This window comes from Rhipicephalus microplus, chromosome X (assembly GCF_043290135.1).
Source record: "Rhipicephalus microplus isolate Deutch F79 chromosome X, USDA_Rmic, whole genome shotgun sequence".
NCBI classification, from domain to species: Eukaryota; Metazoa; Arthropoda; class Arachnida; order Ixodida; family Ixodidae; genus Rhipicephalus; species Rhipicephalus microplus.
The window spans coordinates 184,346,888-184,366,694 of NC_134710.1; the positions used below are offsets into that span (position 1 = coordinate 184,346,888).

Genomic DNA, 19,807 nt, shown 5'->3' on the forward strand with positions numbered 1-19,807 from the left:
GCAGGTATCCGTCATATATATATAAAATAGGGCAACTTCTTGACACGTCTAGCTTAAGCAACTGTAAGTGTGTACTCAACTAACAGCCGACAAATACATGCGCGTCTGTACAAAAAGTTAAAAAAGCTTTCTAGAGGCAGGACACCACGAAGAAAAGGATTTATGATGAATATGTGGGGTTTAACGTTCCGAAACCACCATATGATTATGAGAAACGCCGTAGTGGAGGGCTCCGGAAACCACCGGGGGTTTTATAACGTGAACCCAAATCTGAGCACACGGGTCTACAACTTTGCGGCTCCATCGGAAATGCAGCCGCCGCAGCCGGGATTTCATCCCGCGACCTGCGGGTCAGCAGTCGAGCACCTAAGCCACCAGACCACCGCGGCGGGGCACCACGAGGAAAATGAGTTTTCTATTAACGATGTATTTAACCATATGAACCGTTTGAAACGAACCCGTGCGAGTGGGTAATGACGGTGATCACCCTATTAATATTTCTCACGTTATTCATTTTTAGAAGAGTTAGTGTAACATAAACGAAAAGCTTGGGTGAAATATATGTTACCGCAATAACCGAATGCGCCAATTCTCACTGCCCTTCCAATAAATTGTTTTTTCGAGGGTGTTACTCATTTCCAAATTATGCCAGCCAATGGATTCTGTTTTCACAACGAACGATAATGACATGTCAATAAGCCCATTTCACCACCCTTCTAGGATGCAAAGCATAGAGAAAGTCAAGTAGCAATGGAAAAGACCCCTGTCGGTGGAAAGGACAGTACGAGTTATCGGGCAACGCGGCTACCAGGGGACGAAGACGTAGCTTATCTTGGCACCTTTTTGACCGTCGCCAGACAGTGGTCATAACCGTAAACGTTAAGAGCACCAATTCTGCGTCAACGTTTTTGTTGAGACATGCTTCTGCCGGCCAAAAGCATTCCCCCTATCTTCTGCTCCTGGCTTCGTTGGCAGTGCCTGCGGTGGTGCGGCACTAATCGGCCACCACCAATTAACGGCGCAGGCTTAGGGTAGTAGCTGAATTACCCCCCTATCCTCCTCCCGCCCCCACCCGCGAATTGACCGCAGTTCAGAGTGATGGCAAGTGTGCCACTCCGCACTAACGACCTCAAAGCCGACATTTGCCCGCCAGGAGCTCAGATCAGAAACTACCTCGTCTTGCTCGGCTAGGTTCTAACACCTAAGGTGAGCCTGCACAATACGAATGCCCTTACGTGTGTTCTATCGGCTAAAACAAAATGAACAGTGAATTTTGTTGTGCGTACATTTACCATGTAGCATTTGGTGTCACGAGTTTTCCTAATACACCAGAATAATACGGTAAGGTGGACATTCAATAGCGCAATCCAAAGTTGACACTATCGTCGAACAGATCTTCCACAAATTTTGTGAGAGATCTTTTCAGGCGCAGTTGTGAAAATTTGTCAATATTTTCGAACGAATAATTCTCTTACACTGCAGGAGGCTGTCTTCACACATTTTCACTTAAAAAAGCACAGTCTATCGCTTCCGAGTTCTGTTCAGGACATTGGCGTGCGATCCCTTGATCACAAATGTACAGTAGGCCAATACTTTAGCTATTGTGCGCAGTGGCCACTTTTTCGTCTGTCAGCGCCATATAATGCAGCGAAATTACAAAAACGTGCTTCGTGGAAATGTGCTTTGTGAACATGCACTTGTCCGCATCTTTTTTGACGCTTGATTCAGTCCTTTGGCAAATATACACAAAAAACTGCCACTCGCGCACGATAGCTAAATAATTGGCCGAGTGTACATCACCTGTGTTCATCAGCATCAATTCTAGACTGAAATGTTACTGTGGGTTGAATGCAAAGAACATAAATTCAAATGTTTCTTCGGAGCCTGCAGTGGTATGCCAGTATTAGCAGCCTCAACTACCTGGCTCTCATCTGTTCAATGCACGGGTCTTGCGAGATGCGTTTTTGAGTAAAGTCACTATTTAGTATAAGTTACGATTTCTACATGTACTCTCATTTTTCGATTGATTGATATGTGGGGATATCGTCGCAAAACCACCATAAGATTATGAGAGACGCCGTAGTGGAGGGCTCCGGAAATTTCGACCACCTGGAGTTCTTTACCGTGCACCCAAATCTGAGCACACGGGCCTACAGCATTTCCGCCTCCATCGTAAATACAGTCGCCGCAGCCGAGATTCCAAACCGCGACCTGCGGGTCAGCAGCCGAGTACCTTAGCCACTAGACCACCGTGGCGGGGCTGCGCTTTTTTTTTCTATCAGTCATTTGATTGTCATTTTTGTATTTCTGGCCCTGATGAAAAACTTGCAAAGTATTTTTAAATTCATTTAATTGACCTAACTAAATATGCAAGCCATTCGCTTCAAGCTCACTTTCTAAAACATGCTTCAAAATGTGCACTACACACAAATGGTGGATATCGCTCTTGGTGTTGTGCGTGCGATATCTCTTGCGAAAGACTACTTCAAGTTTGAACATAGTATATTATTTCGCATACAGCAACTGTAAATATCTTTTGATACATGCTTCAAAGTGGTTTGTAAATAACGAAACCTGAAGGCCCTTGTATAAAAGCGAACTTGGAGTTTACGCTTTTAATGGTTGCTTCATTCCTTTTTGCGACTAACATTTTCGAGGGCTTCTGGTGCCAGTCAGCTTAAATATCACATTGCTTCGAATAGTTGTATTCTTTTGCATTTACAGCTACAAACTTGAGTATTTCTTCACAGAAGCTCTGAATACCATAGTGCTGCCAACTCTCTCAGTACTTCAGTATTCCTGGTGGTTTTGGGACGTTAATATCCGCATACCTATCTATCTCTCAGTACTTCAGAACTATTTTGCTACGGCCTTTCGAGTTAATTGTCGAGCTATATAATTGTTTCTTTATCGAAGTCTGTTTTATACCTCGGGGTCGGCAATGGCTTGGCAAAACTTTCAAGCGGAACTCTTCTTGTACAATTCAGCATTTCTAGTTTGACTGAATGTCGCGGCTTTCATTTCCGTATCTGGTGCACTTTTTTTTTCGTTGTTCCTAACTTGCATATTGTATGCCCATAAAGAAGCATGGACACTAAAATATCACCTGTAACTTTTCTGTTGCAATAGGTAGCTAAGGGCCCGCTTATTACGGCTTTCAGGCTCATTTGCTCAAGTGCGCTACGGTACGGTTGGATACGGTTTTACAGCTACGAGACACACTTTCGCTTTCCGAGAGCGCTGACGGAAGTGGGAGCAAGAGTGGTCTCGGTGTAAACGAAGCTGGCTACGTGAGCCCACAAAACCACGCACACGTGAACACTGCGTTGACAACTCCTTGCAACGAGTGCTTCCAGGATGCTGCTATAATAACCTCTGAGGCGTGTTAAAAATGCTGCCCCTTGAAAATGTCCTGCCGTAAAAAATACATCAGCCAGGCTCGTAGCCAGGGGTCAGGGGGCTAGGGACCCGGGCCCTATCCTAAATTCAGATAGAAGGGTGTGCTTTACCGAAGAAAACTAACAGCTCCCTCCGCCCCCAACCAAGAAATTTTCTTGGTCCGGGCCTAACATCAGCCTTTTTGTACTCCCGTTCAAGTTTGCTCCCTCTTTCTTTTAGAAACGTCTGCCAGGAGGGAGCATTCGCAATGATCATGGCAGGCAACAGAAACTTTCGATGCAGGTGGTGGTTGGTTGTTTACATGAAAGCTAAAGGCGCTTTCCCGTGCAGCGGCACGACATACCCTATTAAATTGATTTTCAATATGTTCTAGGCGATATTATCGCTGTTATTTCGTAGATGATGCGTTTGGGTATACAAAAATCTGTCTAAGAAGTTACCTGACATTCATAATTTTGTGTCAGTATTCATTTAAACATAAGCAAGGTAATATGGCAATGTATGTCGTCCAAGTTATAGTGATGTATTTTGCTTGTGTGCCTAGCTATTCTACCACTTAGCGTAATATAGCTCAGCTGTGTGAATCACTGTCAAGATGTCTATTAGCCATAGAAAGATATTACCTTTCAAGTTACTTCTGCGAGTACTGGAAGACGAAGTCAACTCCCCTGCTTCATGGTATAGTGTTACAAGTAATTATGTTGTTTATTTGCAACAGTGCGAACGAAATTATCTGCTATCTTTTCCTCCTTCGCCATGATAATATGTTAGGGCACTTTCCTGATAAAGAACTGCGTCTTCTCCATATGAAATGCCTCGATATGAAAACGAAAGGCAATTTAGGCGCAGACAATCTGGACAATTGACGTTGGTGTCTGTGCAATTCAGAAAAGCTCAGCGTTCGTGATTTCATTTTTAAGACCCTGTAAATTGTCCAAGCTCATGAGCCAATGTATTGGCGTTCTGGACTCTTCCTTAGTTTCTCTTAATTCACTTAGATGACCAACCAATTCTTACAAGAACGACGGAAACATTCATCAACCGAGGCAAAACAACATTCTGGCTTGTGTTTTTTCTTTGTATGGACCAAAAAATGTCTTCTTTTATGCCTACAAAACTTTCATCACAGAACGCTTTCAATGATTATCATCTCAAAACGAAAGAAAAATAAAAATGGCTTTTCTAATTGCAGTGTCGGGTGTCTTTGTGTCTCAAGTACTATAAATGAGTGCTCCTCAGGATTTTCCTTTTCGCAGGGCACGAAGTCCTAGGCTGCGATCTGGCATGGAATATTTAGGATTGCATTAGATAGCCTTAATTTCTTCTTCGTTCAGGCGCTGGTATAGCAAAGCCTCACTTTACCTAAGGCAGTTATGCTATCACAAAAGGATCGCTAATAGCCCAGTGTACATTCCTCTTTAGTGTTTTTTTAAATAATTATAAGTTTACCTGCAATATTTGAGATGGCAAGATAGGGATAGCAGAAAAATTATTGCAATAAGTTAAATTTTGTCATATTATAGGTGCGATTAAATACAAAACTCAGCTTATTCCGGCAATCCACGCGACAACCTTACGTTATATCCGAGGTTCCCTTCAGAAACTGCGATTGTAGACGGTCAGAAAAGACTACGCTGTCCCGGATACATGAGGCTCGAAAGCAAGGCGTGCTTACGTGCCACCGATCATCTCCAAGATATGCAACCAGGCGCTGTATTCTCTTCATTTTCTTCAATTTATCGCTGCGAGCATTACTGACGCACTTGACTCTTGCGAACAGCTACCATGAACTTCTAGCAATAATTGCCTGTTGAACCCCGAGTGCAAAATCTAAGGTTCAGCGTGTTCTACAGGTACATGTTGCAGTCGCAGTACCATCTCAATGGCTGAATGTTTCAGGAATCGATTTATAACTTAGAACCATTTTTAATCTCACAGATCCTTATTGAAGATGCGTGATCCGTAAAAAGCACCGGCCCCAAAATTTAGACGTAGATATATTTTTTGCCATGTATGAAGCTCTCATGGAAAATGACACGGAAGTTCTCCGAGAAATCTGTGTGGTTTTCCTTTATAGCTTCGTCCGACGCGTGGGTCACGTTATATCTCTTTTACTGCAGTGGTTCAGCACGTATAGATAACACGTGCCCGTAAAAGTGTTTGAAGTTCTCTTTTTGTAAATATCTTTCAGTTGCTTATACAAATTAGGTGTTTGAAAATAACTGTCATGAAGTCACTCAGGCTTTTTTTTTACATTCGCACAGCAAGGCTAGGAGAACTTCATTTTCGATAAATTTAATTTCCGGAAGCACATCAGTGGTAGCTCAAACTAATGTTTTTTTTTCTTCTGTAAACTGAATAAACTATACTGTAGTTGCCAGCATATTTAAACTAGATTAAATAAATTTTGGTAAAACAAATGCAATGTTGTTCTCCTAATTTCATTTACGGGTCAGTAATGCTTTTTTGCGAGTGGATGAGTGCGTGTGTGTGCGCAGCCGATATTAAAAGCTATTGATGCGTACCTTACAAGCTTTTTGTTCTTCAATGTCATTCATCCTGAAACATTTACATCTTTTTTGCCACTCAAAGCGATTGTGGCATGTTACTTCAACATTTCTTACAACAATAAGGTTATATACATAAGCAAATGTGTTTGGTAAAAGAACACGTTTATCGCCATGAATATTTATGAGATTTCAGCTTTCTTTATTAAGTTTCATAACAAGACGAGATTTGTTGTTACACTTGTGCGTTGAAACGTCACGATTTGATAATTTCCGGTCGGCGGTGATGCCGAGTTGTGAGCAGGGCAATAATCAAGGCAAAGAAAAATGTTTAAAGCACATGTAATAAGTCTTTGAATGGCAACTTCTAATTACCATCAAAGAGGGCTAGTGACATGAACAATGTTAAAATTTTGCAGAAGGTTTAAAAGAAAGGCAAAAGCAGGCTCTTTCTCGAATTATTCATAGCAGCGATCAATTGACATTATCTAATGAACCTTTATGTTTTAAGGCTAGTCTCTAAATTTGATCCAACATTTTAAGCTCCACAGCGGAGATACAGTAATTATTGAAAGTATGATGTCGTCAATAATCACGGCTCATTTTCATTACAAAACTAGCAACGGTAGCATATGCGTCCACATTTATAAAGCGGTTTGATCGCAACGTCCATATAGTCATACATATAACAGGAGTGGTTTGCGTCGGCTTTATTCAAAAGCTTAAGCGCAAGAGTACTTTTGTTATTACTGGTCCTGGTTCATGCGTAACTATGCTTCAATATTACAAAAGAATAGAATTACGCTTCACAAACCAATAGGAAGATAGCCTTGCGCGTTTTTTTAAATATACTTTAACCTGGCAAGTACAAGCAGTCCTTCTCCGGCAGTCGCGATCGTATTGCGTAAATAAGCCTGTCTGCGTGGTCCGGTTCCACATGCTCAAGCGAACCCTTTTTTCGGTGCTACGCAGCTAACTTTGGTAGATTTTGAACGGAAGCTTTTGTCGCATCCTAAATGGGTTCAAGCACTCTTCATAAAGGAGGCTTCTAATGGAGCAGAATGGAGGTAGTTGGGAAAGGACTGGCAGGTATCCGCGAAACCTTAAACAAAAGGCTCAAGCTCGAGCTGACATATTCAGCATTTTTTTTTCCTAAACGCGGGCTTTCAGTGAGATTATTTGATGGTTATTTACAGTAAACTCGCCGTGCGCTACAAAGTTAGGAATAAGCTCGCTGTATGCTACAAGTGCTCCAAAGTGTTGGCCTGGTGTCAGTAAACTAAAAGGACGAACTTAAATCTCTTCATTGAGTGTTTACTTATGAAGCAGCGCACAGAGACAAACACAAAGAGGAACGAAATAGACACTGCTGCACTCGAAGATAGTTTATTTTGCAGAAAGAACGTGGCTGATATACAACATGATTATGTACCACGTGTTACCATGACGATGAAGTTACAGCCTAATTTCGCCAGCCTGGATCACTTTTGATCCACTCTGACACAGACTTTTCCGCCCCGCCGCGATAGTCTAGTGGCTAAGCTACTCGGCTGCTGACCTGCACATCGCGGGATCGAATCCCGGCTGCGGCGGCTGCATTTCCGATGGAGGCGGAAATGTTGCAGTCCCGTGTGCTCAGGTTTGCGTGCACGTTAAACAACCCTAGGTGGTCGAAATTTCCGGAGCCCTCCACTACGGCGTCTCTCATAATCATATGGTGGTTTTTGATCGTTAAACCCCACATATCAATCAATCAATTGACACAGACTTTTCCGAGTTTGTTTGGCGCAGCGGTAACGATCGAGATAAAACGATAGATTTCGGTGCTCTGTTAAGCATTTTCCTATACATTTGTTGAGTGTAGAACTGTAGTGGTATACTATGTGCCCATGTAATATAGAAGGAGGTACATCGGCCAAACCGGCTGGTGAGCAAATACAAGGCTTACAGAGCGCAAGAGAGCATTGTAAATAATGCTTATTCTCCCATTTGACGGCATTGCTTAGGTCGTGGCTGCTCTCCGCTGTTTCCTGAGACTGAAATACTTTCTTGTCACAAAGATCAGCTGACCAGAAAAGGTATCGAGGCATTGCACACTGCGAATAAAAAGATAACTGCATTAGCCAAATATTGAATATTTAAGGGATTGTGAATTGTACTTTTTTGAATATATGCAGTAACTTGATCGTCGTTGTAACACGTGGTACATTCATGTATATTAACCATGTTCTTTCTGCAAAATAAACTAGTTGCGAATGCAGCGGTCTTTCTTTCGTTCTTTTTGTGCTTGTCTCCGTGCGCCGCTTCATAAGTAGACATGCACTACCACCAACTTGCCCAACTTTTAGCGTTGCTGTCTGTTGAATGTTGCGACGGGAATTGTTCGCATGTCTGCCCTTACTATCATTCTTATATATTCCTATACAAGAAACAAGCATTGTGCCTCTTTTGGCGTACTTTTACTGTGTAGAGACAGTTTTAGCTAAAACTACCCGTAAATTAATGTTTTACGTTAGCGAATGGTACATAACACCTCAGAAACCTTAACGCCCACACTGAACATAAACGAGAGACGACGGGTCCACTTTAGATGACGTTATATTGGACAGCTCTTATCTGTTGTTGGGAACATCCAAATGCTACCGTAGAGATGATATGGTGCTTTGTGAGCAAATGACGGAGAAACACCTTTTCTTTCTGATACCAAGAAGAACATTACACAAAGAGAAAAAAAACAAGCCAAAAAGCTATATACTCAAGCTAAGAAAACCTACGTTCTAATTAAAGTCCCCGCCTTTTCATTAGCTCATGTTGAATTCGTTTTAGGTTCTTTGAAGGGTTCCGCTGTCCGCACGTCATAATGGATCCAGAAAGAGGATCCATTGCTCACGCCGACGAGGATCCATCGCATGGCCACGATGGGGCCCCTCGAGAAGATAGCCACGCACACCAGAACGGCCAACCGAACAGAGTCCCAGAGGAGGTTCTGAATGAGGGCACCGAGCTGTCTGAAAAGGAGCCGCTTTTCGCCCACAAGGTGAGGGTAAAGCAGGAGTGAAGGATACAAGCATTAGTTCGGTGTATCATAACGCCTCAGAGAAAGGCTATCTCGAGGCACCACGGACCGCTCAACATGTTCCATCAGCAATCCTTTTCTATCAGCTCTTTTCACACAATTTGTGGCGGCCTGTGCCCTCATTGTCGTCATCCGCACTTAGGGAGCATCAGGTGCCCACTTTCGTGAAAGTATGGTTCTCATTTTTCAAGTTTTTTTTAGGTCTTAGCGGTGTTGGAGCATAAATTTTGCGCATGCCTTCTGACTGGTTTAGATTTATGTTATGTGAATTTATATTTCTAGTCGAACAACTCACAAAACTATATTCGTTACAATTAGAATATTCAAATTTATGGGCATTTAAGAGAAGTCTGAATGGGCTTTATGATATAATGATATGGATAAAAATGCTACGTTCTTACGGAAGATGTGAATGTTTTCAGTAGCGAGGATAGAAAAAGAGGTTGTTTTTTTGAGAGTAAGAAACTTTTAAATTATATGACAATGAGAAGCACTCTAAGATTAAAAAGTTGAATAAAAATTGATTGATAAAGGAAACAAGGACTACGCAAGTCAAGTGAGAAGTCAAGACAAGCAGTCACCACTGTTTCATCATGGCAAGATTGCGAAAACGAAACCACGTCATTTGACTAGTACAAAAAACACACATAGTCACTACATCATGCCACATATAAAAGTCTTCCGGTTTTGGAGCGTTTCCATGGGGCGTTCTCTCAAGCTTGTTGCATTTATCACGCCATAATTATTCTCATCATAGTGACCCACGTAGCTGCATCTAGTGGTGGTATTAGTTCGAAAGCTTCGTAAGCATAATGTGCGTTACAGTTAAACCAGGCCGGTTTCATTTCAATGTGTGCATTTTCTCCTAATGAAATTTTGTGACTATAGGTGACAAAAGCGGTCTATTCTCACTCATATTCGAACAGTAACTAGTTTGGATATGTGTCAGATGGAAGTGGGGAACAAAGCTTTCTATGTTTTGTGTCTATTTTCACGAGAAATAGACACAAAATCATTCAAACAGAGGGGGGAGGGGCTGTGTATCATTTGTTTTGCTACTGAGAAAAACAAGTTCGAGGGAAGCATATCTGCTGGCCTAAATTGTAAAGCCATCCCAATTAAAAGAGAAGCGTGAATCTTCACAGTTTCCTCAAATGTTTGTCTTCTGTGTGAAAACAGAGCTTCAAAACGTAATAAAAACTACAGTCGAGGAAGCACTCCAAACGTCGCAACTTTATGCAACCAGGATTTGGCAACATGCTGCCAATAATAAGCACCAATATAAATAGCATGCTTGAATTTGTATGATTTGTATGAATTTGTAAGAATGATTGTCTGAAGCACGTTTACATAGGACGTGTTAAATTGTTTAAATAACTCGTCAAATTACAATGTTAGCCTCTTAAATATACGCTTGTTCTGAACCATCACTGCTTTGCTCTCTGATTTTATGCATATGCATGGAAAGTACGTCTTGTTACTCCCTAATTTTTGGCTACATGCTTGTGTCTCACAGGAATCAATCACGGAAGAGGACGTCTTTGACTTCAGCAAAGGAACTCGAGAAACCCAGAGTCCTGGGAACGGCGAAACACATCTAACCTTCGAAAAAGAACCGGTAGGTCTGGCGTGAAATATTCAAACAGTAGCACAGACATTCTAGTGCACTATTGAACTTCATACTTTAAGGAAAATAGATGAAGATGGTGCCTCCCGTCTGAAGAGGTTTCTTCACTGCATTGCAACGACGATCATACTTCTCAGCTTGCCTACTTCCGTGGCCAATACTTTGATTCATGCTGTCTGGTTAAAGCGCCAGAAGTCGGACGTGAAACATTGCCTCACAAGTAGTGAACCTGTTTTCATTGCTTCAATGCTCAATAGCCATCGTGTTAAACATGCGAACAGGTTCCGGCCGATTACAGTCAGTCAGACAAAGAACTAGCTTTGCAGTACCGACGTCACCAATAGCAGCGGCGGAGAGATCGGCGTCGTACGAGCTCATTTTTCGAGCGAATTTCGATTTCGCTGAGCCTGAGTAGGCAAGATACATAATTGCATCCCCTTCGCGAAGGCTTGTTTATTGCATATTTAAATGCTTGTCGATGCAATATTGGTGACACGCTTCGACAGAAAAACTCAACATGGTGGTCAAGTAGTTACGGTGCTCCACTGCAAACCTGAAAGGCATGCTATGGAATCCCGGCCGTGGTGGCTGCCTTTCGATGGAGGCGGAATGATAGAGATGCGCGTACTTCAATCTAGGTGGACGTTAAAGAACACCAGATCGTCGAAGCTCTCATGACCATATCATAAGACCCTCATAGACACTCATGATCATATCATGGTTTTGGGACATTAAACCACAACAACCTTATTATGTATTCGAAGATGCAACTATAGACAAAGGTGGTAAGGTTAATCACTGACATACCATTTGACGGGACTTTCTTTTCTAACAAACATAACTTCGCATAATACTTCTTTTGAGGCTGTGTTGTACAGTGCACACCCAAAGTTTGGTACTGCTACAAAAAACTTATAACCCCCTGTCCCTATATTGGCATCACCATAATTGAAGACTGGATTTCATTGAGCGTGAGCACTGTCACCTGCAAAGCTGCAAGTACTAACCGAATGCGTTCGCAAAAGCTAAAGGGCTCCTCACGGCGCTCAGTCATGCTACAGTGCAAGCTGCAGTGCAGCAGGCGCGTAGCAGGCCCACGCCGTGGGTGCTGTCAGCGTTGACAGTCGCGGAACCGCTTCGTTTCCTGCTTTTCAGGGACTCAGTGACGGAGATAAATCGCAGTCAACACGAGCTCTTGCCTAAAAAAAATCATGGCACCAGCTTCGTGCTCCTGGAACGCCTTGCGCAGATCCTTGAATCGATCTATCTTCTGGAACACCCGGGTGACGACGCCACGCTCCGGTGGGCCAATCAGATCATGAACGAATCGGGTTCGATCATTTTCGCGTGCTTGCCTTGGTTTGTTATAGGCTTTTGCGCGTTTTATTATGATAATACCTGCAATATGCGCTGAAAGCTACGCGACGACGAAAAACGTCTTGGGGTAATGTCAAACAAGTCGAGATTAATGTGCAGTGTCTCAAAATACACACGCACACACACACACTAATAGAAGCCCCTGAATTTTCTGATGCTGGTGCTGTCTTTATACGTTATTAAGTATGAAGGTTGGCTTGCTTTAGCGGAAGCTTTCTTGTTAAGCAAACTGATGGCAACTACCCTGGATCTTGGTTGACATAATGGAACCGCAGACACGATATATCATGAAACATTGTATCATGACTACACTTAGCTTGTTTCATGACCCTCTTTCAAGAGTTTCTTAATATAAATAAGATGTTCATTGACTTAACTATTTATGTAATTTGTTTGTTAGTATAGTACGCTCTATCTCTCACTACGTTCAGCAAAACTTTGCCGGAACAAAAATGAGATCGCAAGACCATCCAGATGAAGTGCCACAAAAATATATATTTACGTGCAACACAGTTTCACACTGTATCTCCATTTTCCTCGTATTAACCTTGCTAGAAGGACGCCTTCACCAACTGTGCCTTATAATAAAATTTATATCTCAGATGCATCCGAGATACCAATTTGATATGTTCATCAAGACGCAGTTTTCTACAGTGCAAGCCATGGAAAGGATAGCTTACGATCATTGTTTTTAGTTGTTCAGATTACATATGTTTAGGGAAGAAAACGCAATAACTTAAGTATGCCATGGGTTGTGTAGGAGCCCCCTGCAACATTTGTCTTCTGCGTGGAGGGAGAAGAAGAGTAGTTTACTGTACTCGCGGACTACTTTTCCGGGCAGTGAAGAGAATGCAACCAAGCCGATGTTGGCGTGCGCCAACACTGGCTCGGTTACAGTCTAACAAGAATAATTTCACGATTGCGGCCGTGATTTTCTCGTGAAAAGGCATAAACAACAACATTACTTTGTTTTCTACAGGATACTGCTTTGAAATAGTCAGCACGCACCAAGACGATTTTTATATTTATATTAGCTTATGCATCGTGATTTTGCGTTTTTGCACGTGAACACGTTGAACGTTTTACGTGCACCTCAAAATCAAAATGGCGTTTTCGTATTTAGGTGAGCACTCGTCGCCCTCCTGTTGTTCCGACGGCTCGCTGAATGAGCTCAGGCAATGGTACGGCCGTTATTGAAACGTGAGCCAAACTGAACTACTTCGCGGAAGAGTACATGTGCAGTAGCTTTATTCCCGTAGCTTTCCCTTCATTGCCAACAAACTTTGTCCCCAATTATGGAATGTGTTGTCGGACTATAGTTGGTTCATTCTGAAGAAAGGTGAAGGACGGAACTCACGTATACGAAAAAAAAGGTACTCTATCTGGTTTACTTTCGTTTTTTTTTTCGTCTACGTGCATTGCGTCCTTCACTTTTCTTTAGAGAAGAAATGGTAGAGAAGGACACGCGGGGAGCTTAACCAGTCCAGAAAAGCCAGTTTGCTACTCTACAGGTGGGAACGGGATGGGGCAGATTCAAATAGGGAGAAGAACTGGTAGAAAGAGAGCAAATATATGGCACATATAACAAAGCACAAAAACAAACATGCGTGGAAGTTTTACATTTGGTAAATATGGGCTATTCTGCCGCGACATTTGCAAAAAAAATATCTAATTTGCTTGTTGTTGGAAGAGATAAAAAAATTGACATAACAGCTTGTTTTCAAACCTGTTGAGGGTCCCTGCCATGCTCTAAGACGCATTCTCTTGTCTACCTTGAACTATAGCGTCTGCGAGCAACATCTGCTCCTTTTTGATCTAAACACGTTTTATGTATCCTCTCATGTCTCCGCGTCTGCACGCGTAGTTTATGATAGTGTTGCATATGTTAAGTCAAGCGTTCTGACGCGTAAGCCAATGGAACTGAAGTACAGGCGTCTACGCGTGTCACCTTCTGCACCAAGACACTATTCGTTTCACCATGAGAAATATTGCGCAGGTTCTAGCACAAAAACCTGCGTCCTTTTTGTACCATGCAGCAGCTCCGTATTTATTTTTATGCAGAATCGTCAGTGTATGCACGACGCATGTGTGTATGGAACACTGCAATCAGGCTGCGGGTGTTTAATTCAATTACCCCTGAATTTTAGCTAAATCTTAACTGGCGAATTCAGAGTAAAAGCCGAGTGTAATGTACTCACGAAGAGTACAATTCAGTGGTCACATTTCTGCTCAGTCCTCACAAAAATAACAACATTTTACAGAAACAGTTTGCCTTGCCGCGGCTCTATTCACGTACCGTACAGGCATATTTTTGTTTGCATGCTGTGCATGCGACAGCAGCAAATAAACACTAGTAAGGTAAAACAAATAAACAAACATTACTTCTAAGTATCATATGATATTCGTGACTGGATTTCGTTCACAGTGGCATTGAGATGCTAACGCAATAAAAAGGCTTTCACAAAAATTATTTGTTCGAGCAACTTTCCGGGCAGCGCATCACCAGTGGAGCGACGGGTGTTGCTGACTGATGCGTGGGCAACGGCAGTGGTCGGACTAGGAGACGCAGCTTCGATCGTTCAGCCAATACTCCAACGAAAATATCAAGCGGACGTTTCTCAAGGCGAAAGGGGGTGCGAGGGACATGATGCTGGATTGCATCCTGATACGAGGCAAAATCCGCCTTTTCATACTAGAAAACTTCGGCCGCACAGAAGTACAGCCCAAGACTATGTCATGCCCTTGAGGACCGCGTGCGAAGTTTCTTGCCGCAGCACCATGCATTCTATGCGTATATGGGGTTTGACTTGAAGGATTTGTAGTAAAAATGTCTGGTTCTAGTGGTTTGTTTATTCACGCAAAAATGAAACGGCGTTCATATGAAGCCTATTGGGAGTGAGGAAGACCACTGGAAAGGCCAGCGCTGCTGTCACTGTGACCTCATCACGTGGCTCGCTTCTGATGTCGTCAGTGCAGTGCACTCACTTTCAACTGTGACTCAGTTCATTTTCTTACAGGTTTGTTTATACGCTCGTTGCTGCAGTGCCCGATGCATTATAGCGAGCCTTTATAGTGAATGAGCCTTTCCTAAACGTTGCGACACCAATACACTTGACTGATAAAACTGGAATCGACCTTCCTCCTCAGATGTGTAGCTCATCCAACGGGCACTTTTTTTGCGTCCGTGCATCTATAAAGATTTTTTGATTTTTCGATGCGTGTTCGATAAAGCCGAGCATGGGGAAAGAACCAAGTATTCATTATCGCGTGTGCGGCAAGAAATTTCGGCAAAATATTTTGAGTTTTGCGTTGAGGTTGAACTGGTGAGTATGACGTGAGATTCTGCGAGAATATGCACATAAGAATTTGCGTCATTTATTCACGCCAGGCCAAAAAACAATTTCCAGGTGCCTTGTTCCAGCTGCCCTGCATCACAGGGCAACGAGAATGATTTTTTTCCTGACGCTGTCATTTTGCGTTGCATATCCAGGTGTTTATTCTGTTAACAGCCGTGATGTGCTTATCTCCAGGTAAACAAATTAGTTTGTGCCAGGACCTAGCAGAGTTACTCAAAACAAGAAACGGTAATTGTAAATACTAGTCGAGCAAACAATGAGAGCAGGTATTATTGCAACGTTCACCCATCACAAACATAAGTCACTACGACCCGTGCAGAGAAGCTCGTGTAGTGAAAGCGAGGATTAGGGAGACAAAATATATGCAGCTGAAGTTCCACTTATTGAAATATATGTGTTATAAATAGTCGTACAGTAATATTTCCGGTGAAAGTAGCAGGCCCTGCGTGCTCAGACTTGGGTGCGTGTTAAAGAGCACCAGATGGTCGGAATTTTCAGAGCCCCTCCACCACGGCGTCTCTCCTAATCATATGGTGGTTCGGGTACGTTAAATTCTACATTACAATCAAATTAGCAGGCCGCACAAACCACGGTTGTTGTAAGTGTAATGTTATTACTGCAAAAAATCTCTAGATACCCTTATGAAAGGTCAGCCGAACTTAACCAATGTGAAAGCATCGTTCTCCTTCAGCCACTTGATACCGCTATGAAAACTAGGACAAGGGGTTGGTTGCCCTGCGTCATGCGGAGCAGTCCATACAGATCAAAATGTTACGTCTGGGCCATGCACTTTCCGCACAAAAGCAAGAGACAAAAGCGTGCCATCACACTTCCATCCGTAAACACAAATTTCCGTGCAATGTGAGAATACTTCGATTTTCATATTAAAAATCACAGCAAATCTACGGAGTGAATTATGTTGTGTGGGGCGAAGCGTGCATCTGTCCGTGCGTCCGTCCGTCCGTGCATGCGTCCATGTGTCTGACCGCGTTCTAAAATGGAGACGGCGCGCGGGTATCGCCGACGAGACGCGAGTCAAGGAAGCCGAGCGCAAGCATCCTCAACGCGCTGACCGCTCTGCTTCATCTATGCCCCACCAACGATCCGCCACGTACGTCAACGATCCAGAGACTGAGAGAGGCACTCATGCCCCACAAAGTACGTGCAGTAGCCAATCGAAGAGTAGCTGTAGAGTGCCATCTAAAATATCCTCACTCAACTGAACTTTGTATGTACTTCTAGGAGACAGTGCCGTCTATTATACTGTTCAGGAGATACTGTCTTTTTTTCTTTATTTCTCGTTTCTTCTTCTCTCGGTTACGCGGTTACGTGTGACGTGTGGCAAGGATAAACTAAGAGGAGCTTCGCCCCTAATAGATGATTCACATAAGAACTCAGCTTTTATTAAAGTGCCTCTTCACGGAGTGCGTCCATGGCGCAATGCGCATGCACTCCGTTGAAAGTGCAGGGCGCAGCGACGACCATACCGTGGCTTGCTGAAAATCTTTGTGCCCAAACACTCTTGATTCTTTCGCAGTCAATACAAACACAATCGACGCTTGCGAAGCGAAAACAGCAACAACAGAACAGCCTGAATCACAGCACTTGTCAAACACTTTGCACAGCCAGTAACACGTGATGTCGTTTTATACGTCACACAGGGATTGCAGCAGATGGCGCCACAATATGCGCTAGCCCCCAGTAATGCTGGATTGACCATTCAGTAAAAGAGCATAAGTCAGTGCCTGTAGCTCGTACATACCCCACCTTTTCACGTTCACGATCAACATGCAGACAGTTGAAATAACAGAAACGTTCTTACCGATAATTGAGCACGTACTTCTACCATAGTAAGCGAAAAATATTTAGATCTGAAGGGTTACCCAGCTCAGCTCAGCCAAGGATTACAAAAAATCATGTCGGAGCACTCTGTATGAGTACAAAAGTACAAATGCATGCTTCGGGTTTCTAATTCATAGCTGATGCCTTTGAAGCATACGTGGTTCAGTTTTATGTCTCAAAATCTCGTTATGAGTGTGAGGGACTCCCCAATTTTAAACCACCGGAGGATTTTTAACGTGCATCTAATCTTAAGTACGGGGGTGTTTTTTTTCGAATTTCACTTTCATCGAAATGCGGCCGTCATGGCCTGGAATTCAACCTACGCACTCTGACTTAGTAAGACGGCTCCTTCTGTGCTAAGCTATCATAACGTGTAATGCTGCAGACTTTACCCGCGCATTTCTTGACCATAATCGAAAAGCCCATTTTTTTATTGATGCACAAATATTTGCATTATTAAAGAACAGATGTAGAAATAATATATCTGGGTTTTACTTCAAAAACCCATGATGTGACTGTAATAGACGCCGTAGTGGAGGGCTCCAGAAATTTCGGTCATCTGGTGTTCTTTGACATGCACAGATATCGCACAGTACACGGGCTTCTACCAATTCACCTTCATTGAAATACGATCATCGCGGCCGTGATTGAACCCGCCACCTTCGGGTCAGGAGTCTAGCCCTCTAGGCACTCATCTACCTAGGCGAGCTCCATAACACTAATGTCAGTCTGCAGAATGGCAGTATCATCAGCCGAGGGTTGTTTCTCTCCAAGAACATGTTGCCTAAGTAAATGTTGTGACACGGCATCAGCAACCGGAGAGCATCAGGTAGACGACGAAGACGATGAATTCGATCGTGCTCGTGTTGTTGTTTCTGTTGTACCTTCATCTTGGCTGCAGCTGCCTCTGACTCTCCCTGTATATTTTGTAAATATATTTATTTCATTCATTCTCCCAGCCACGTGACATTTGGTGGTGGTGCAGGGTACAACACGATATAACAGAGCTCCACAGTGGCCGACGTTTGGATTTTTCCACCATGAAAAACCAGGCACCCGCTCCCGCCGAGGTGACTACAACAACTGTTGTCCTTCCGCAGCTAACAGATCCTGGCACGTTCTGTGGCACTGATGATATCGACATTGAAGAATGGTTGCCGTTGTACGGAAGCGCAAGGAAGAATTACCGCTTGTATCAAATTTCTATGTTGGCCAACATCTTGTTCTATCTGAAAGGAACAGCAAAAGTGTGGTTTGAGAATCACGAAGATGATATTGGAAGCTGGTATGCGTGCAAGGAAAAGATGCGCACGCTTTTCGGCAAGTCTATGGGTAGAAAGGCAGCGGCCAAGAAGGAGTTGGCATTTCGTGCGCAAACATGAGAAGAGTCCTACATCACTTACATACAGGACGTGGTCGCCCTTTGCCGAAAAGCAGACAATGGCATAGAAGAAACCGAGAAAGTAGCTCACATATGAAAGGCACTCCAGATGATGCGTTCAACCTTCTCATATGCAAGGACTGTAACAAGGTCGATGCCGTCGTCAAGGAGTGCCAGCGTTTTGAGGCCGCAAAAAGTCGACGTATCGCCCACCATTTCACTTGACTACCAAACACAGCAGCAACCTGGTCGTGCGAAAACAGGCCTGCACTACAGACGCCGTAAGCTGCAAAGCATATGACCGAGATCATTAGACGTGAACTTGAAGCTCTGTCTCCTGCGTCCACGTGCTCTATGCCTGTGACTCTTGCCCTCAGATGGTGCCACTGGTACATGCCACTGTGTGACCAGAGCTTTCCTATGCTAGACTGGCCTCCGAGTGCACTACAGCTCCCTCTCAGCCAATCGACCGTCGTCGACCCCCTGTTTCGTATGCCCAAAGCCAAAACCTTCCAGCGCGCCCTCGCAATCCAGCCGAGTGGAGGACTGCTGACGATCACCCGATTTGTTTCAACTTCCACCGTATCGGACACGTGGCCCGCCATTGTAACACTCGGTGGTATTGGCATCAGGCATCCTATGGGTACACCCATCGGCCAGAGAGGGATCATGAATGCTTTTAAACTTACCGGGAGTCACCTCAGGCCACCAGTGAAGGCGTTCTTTCTATGCCGCCATATCGTCGTCGTTCTTCATCTCCGCATGCTCATTAGTCCTGTTCACATCTCTCCCGTCGCCCGTCATCTCGCTCACTCCAATTTCGCTGACCAACGTCGTCGACTGAACAGTTGCCGCGGGAAAACTAGATGATGCAGCTCCCGGAGGTGATGCTGCATCGCCCACTTGCCTGCCAAATCATCGGACCATGCTGCCGAATCGACGCACCCTTATTGAAGTTGAAGTAGACGACACACCCGTTGTTGCACTTGTGGACACAGGGGCTCACATATCAGTGAAGAATTCATAACTTGGTTGCCGCCTTAGGAAAGCTTTAGAGCCACCCACAGTACCACTCATCCAGGTCGCCGACGATGGCACGTTTCCCGTGCTTGTAATGTGCTTCATGCGTATAAGTTTTGCTGATCGCTCCACGACAGTGATATTTGCTGTGCTCGAGAAATGTTCCCATGAACTTATCCTCGGCATGAACTTTTTATCCGCCCACTCTGCCCTTATTGATTG

General features: G+C 43.7%; 1 protein-coding gene across 1 annotated transcript in view; it reads left to right on the plus strand.

Moving 5' to 3' along the window:
- The first annotated feature begins 1,054 nt into the window (after positions 1-1,054).
- Positions 1,055-19,807, plus strand: part of LOC119177245 (solute carrier family 23 member 1) — a 119,375-nt gene continuing 100,622 nt past the window's right edge. The window contains exons 1-3 of the mRNA XM_037428676.2: positions 1,055-1,206; positions 8,733-8,943; positions 10,499-10,600. Coding sequence (XP_037284573.2) covers positions 8,767-8,943; positions 10,499-10,600 — 279 coding nt within the window. The 5' untranslated portion in view covers positions 1,055-1,206; positions 8,733-8,766. The remainder of the gene's footprint in view (positions 1,207-8,732; positions 8,944-10,498; positions 10,601-19,807) is intronic.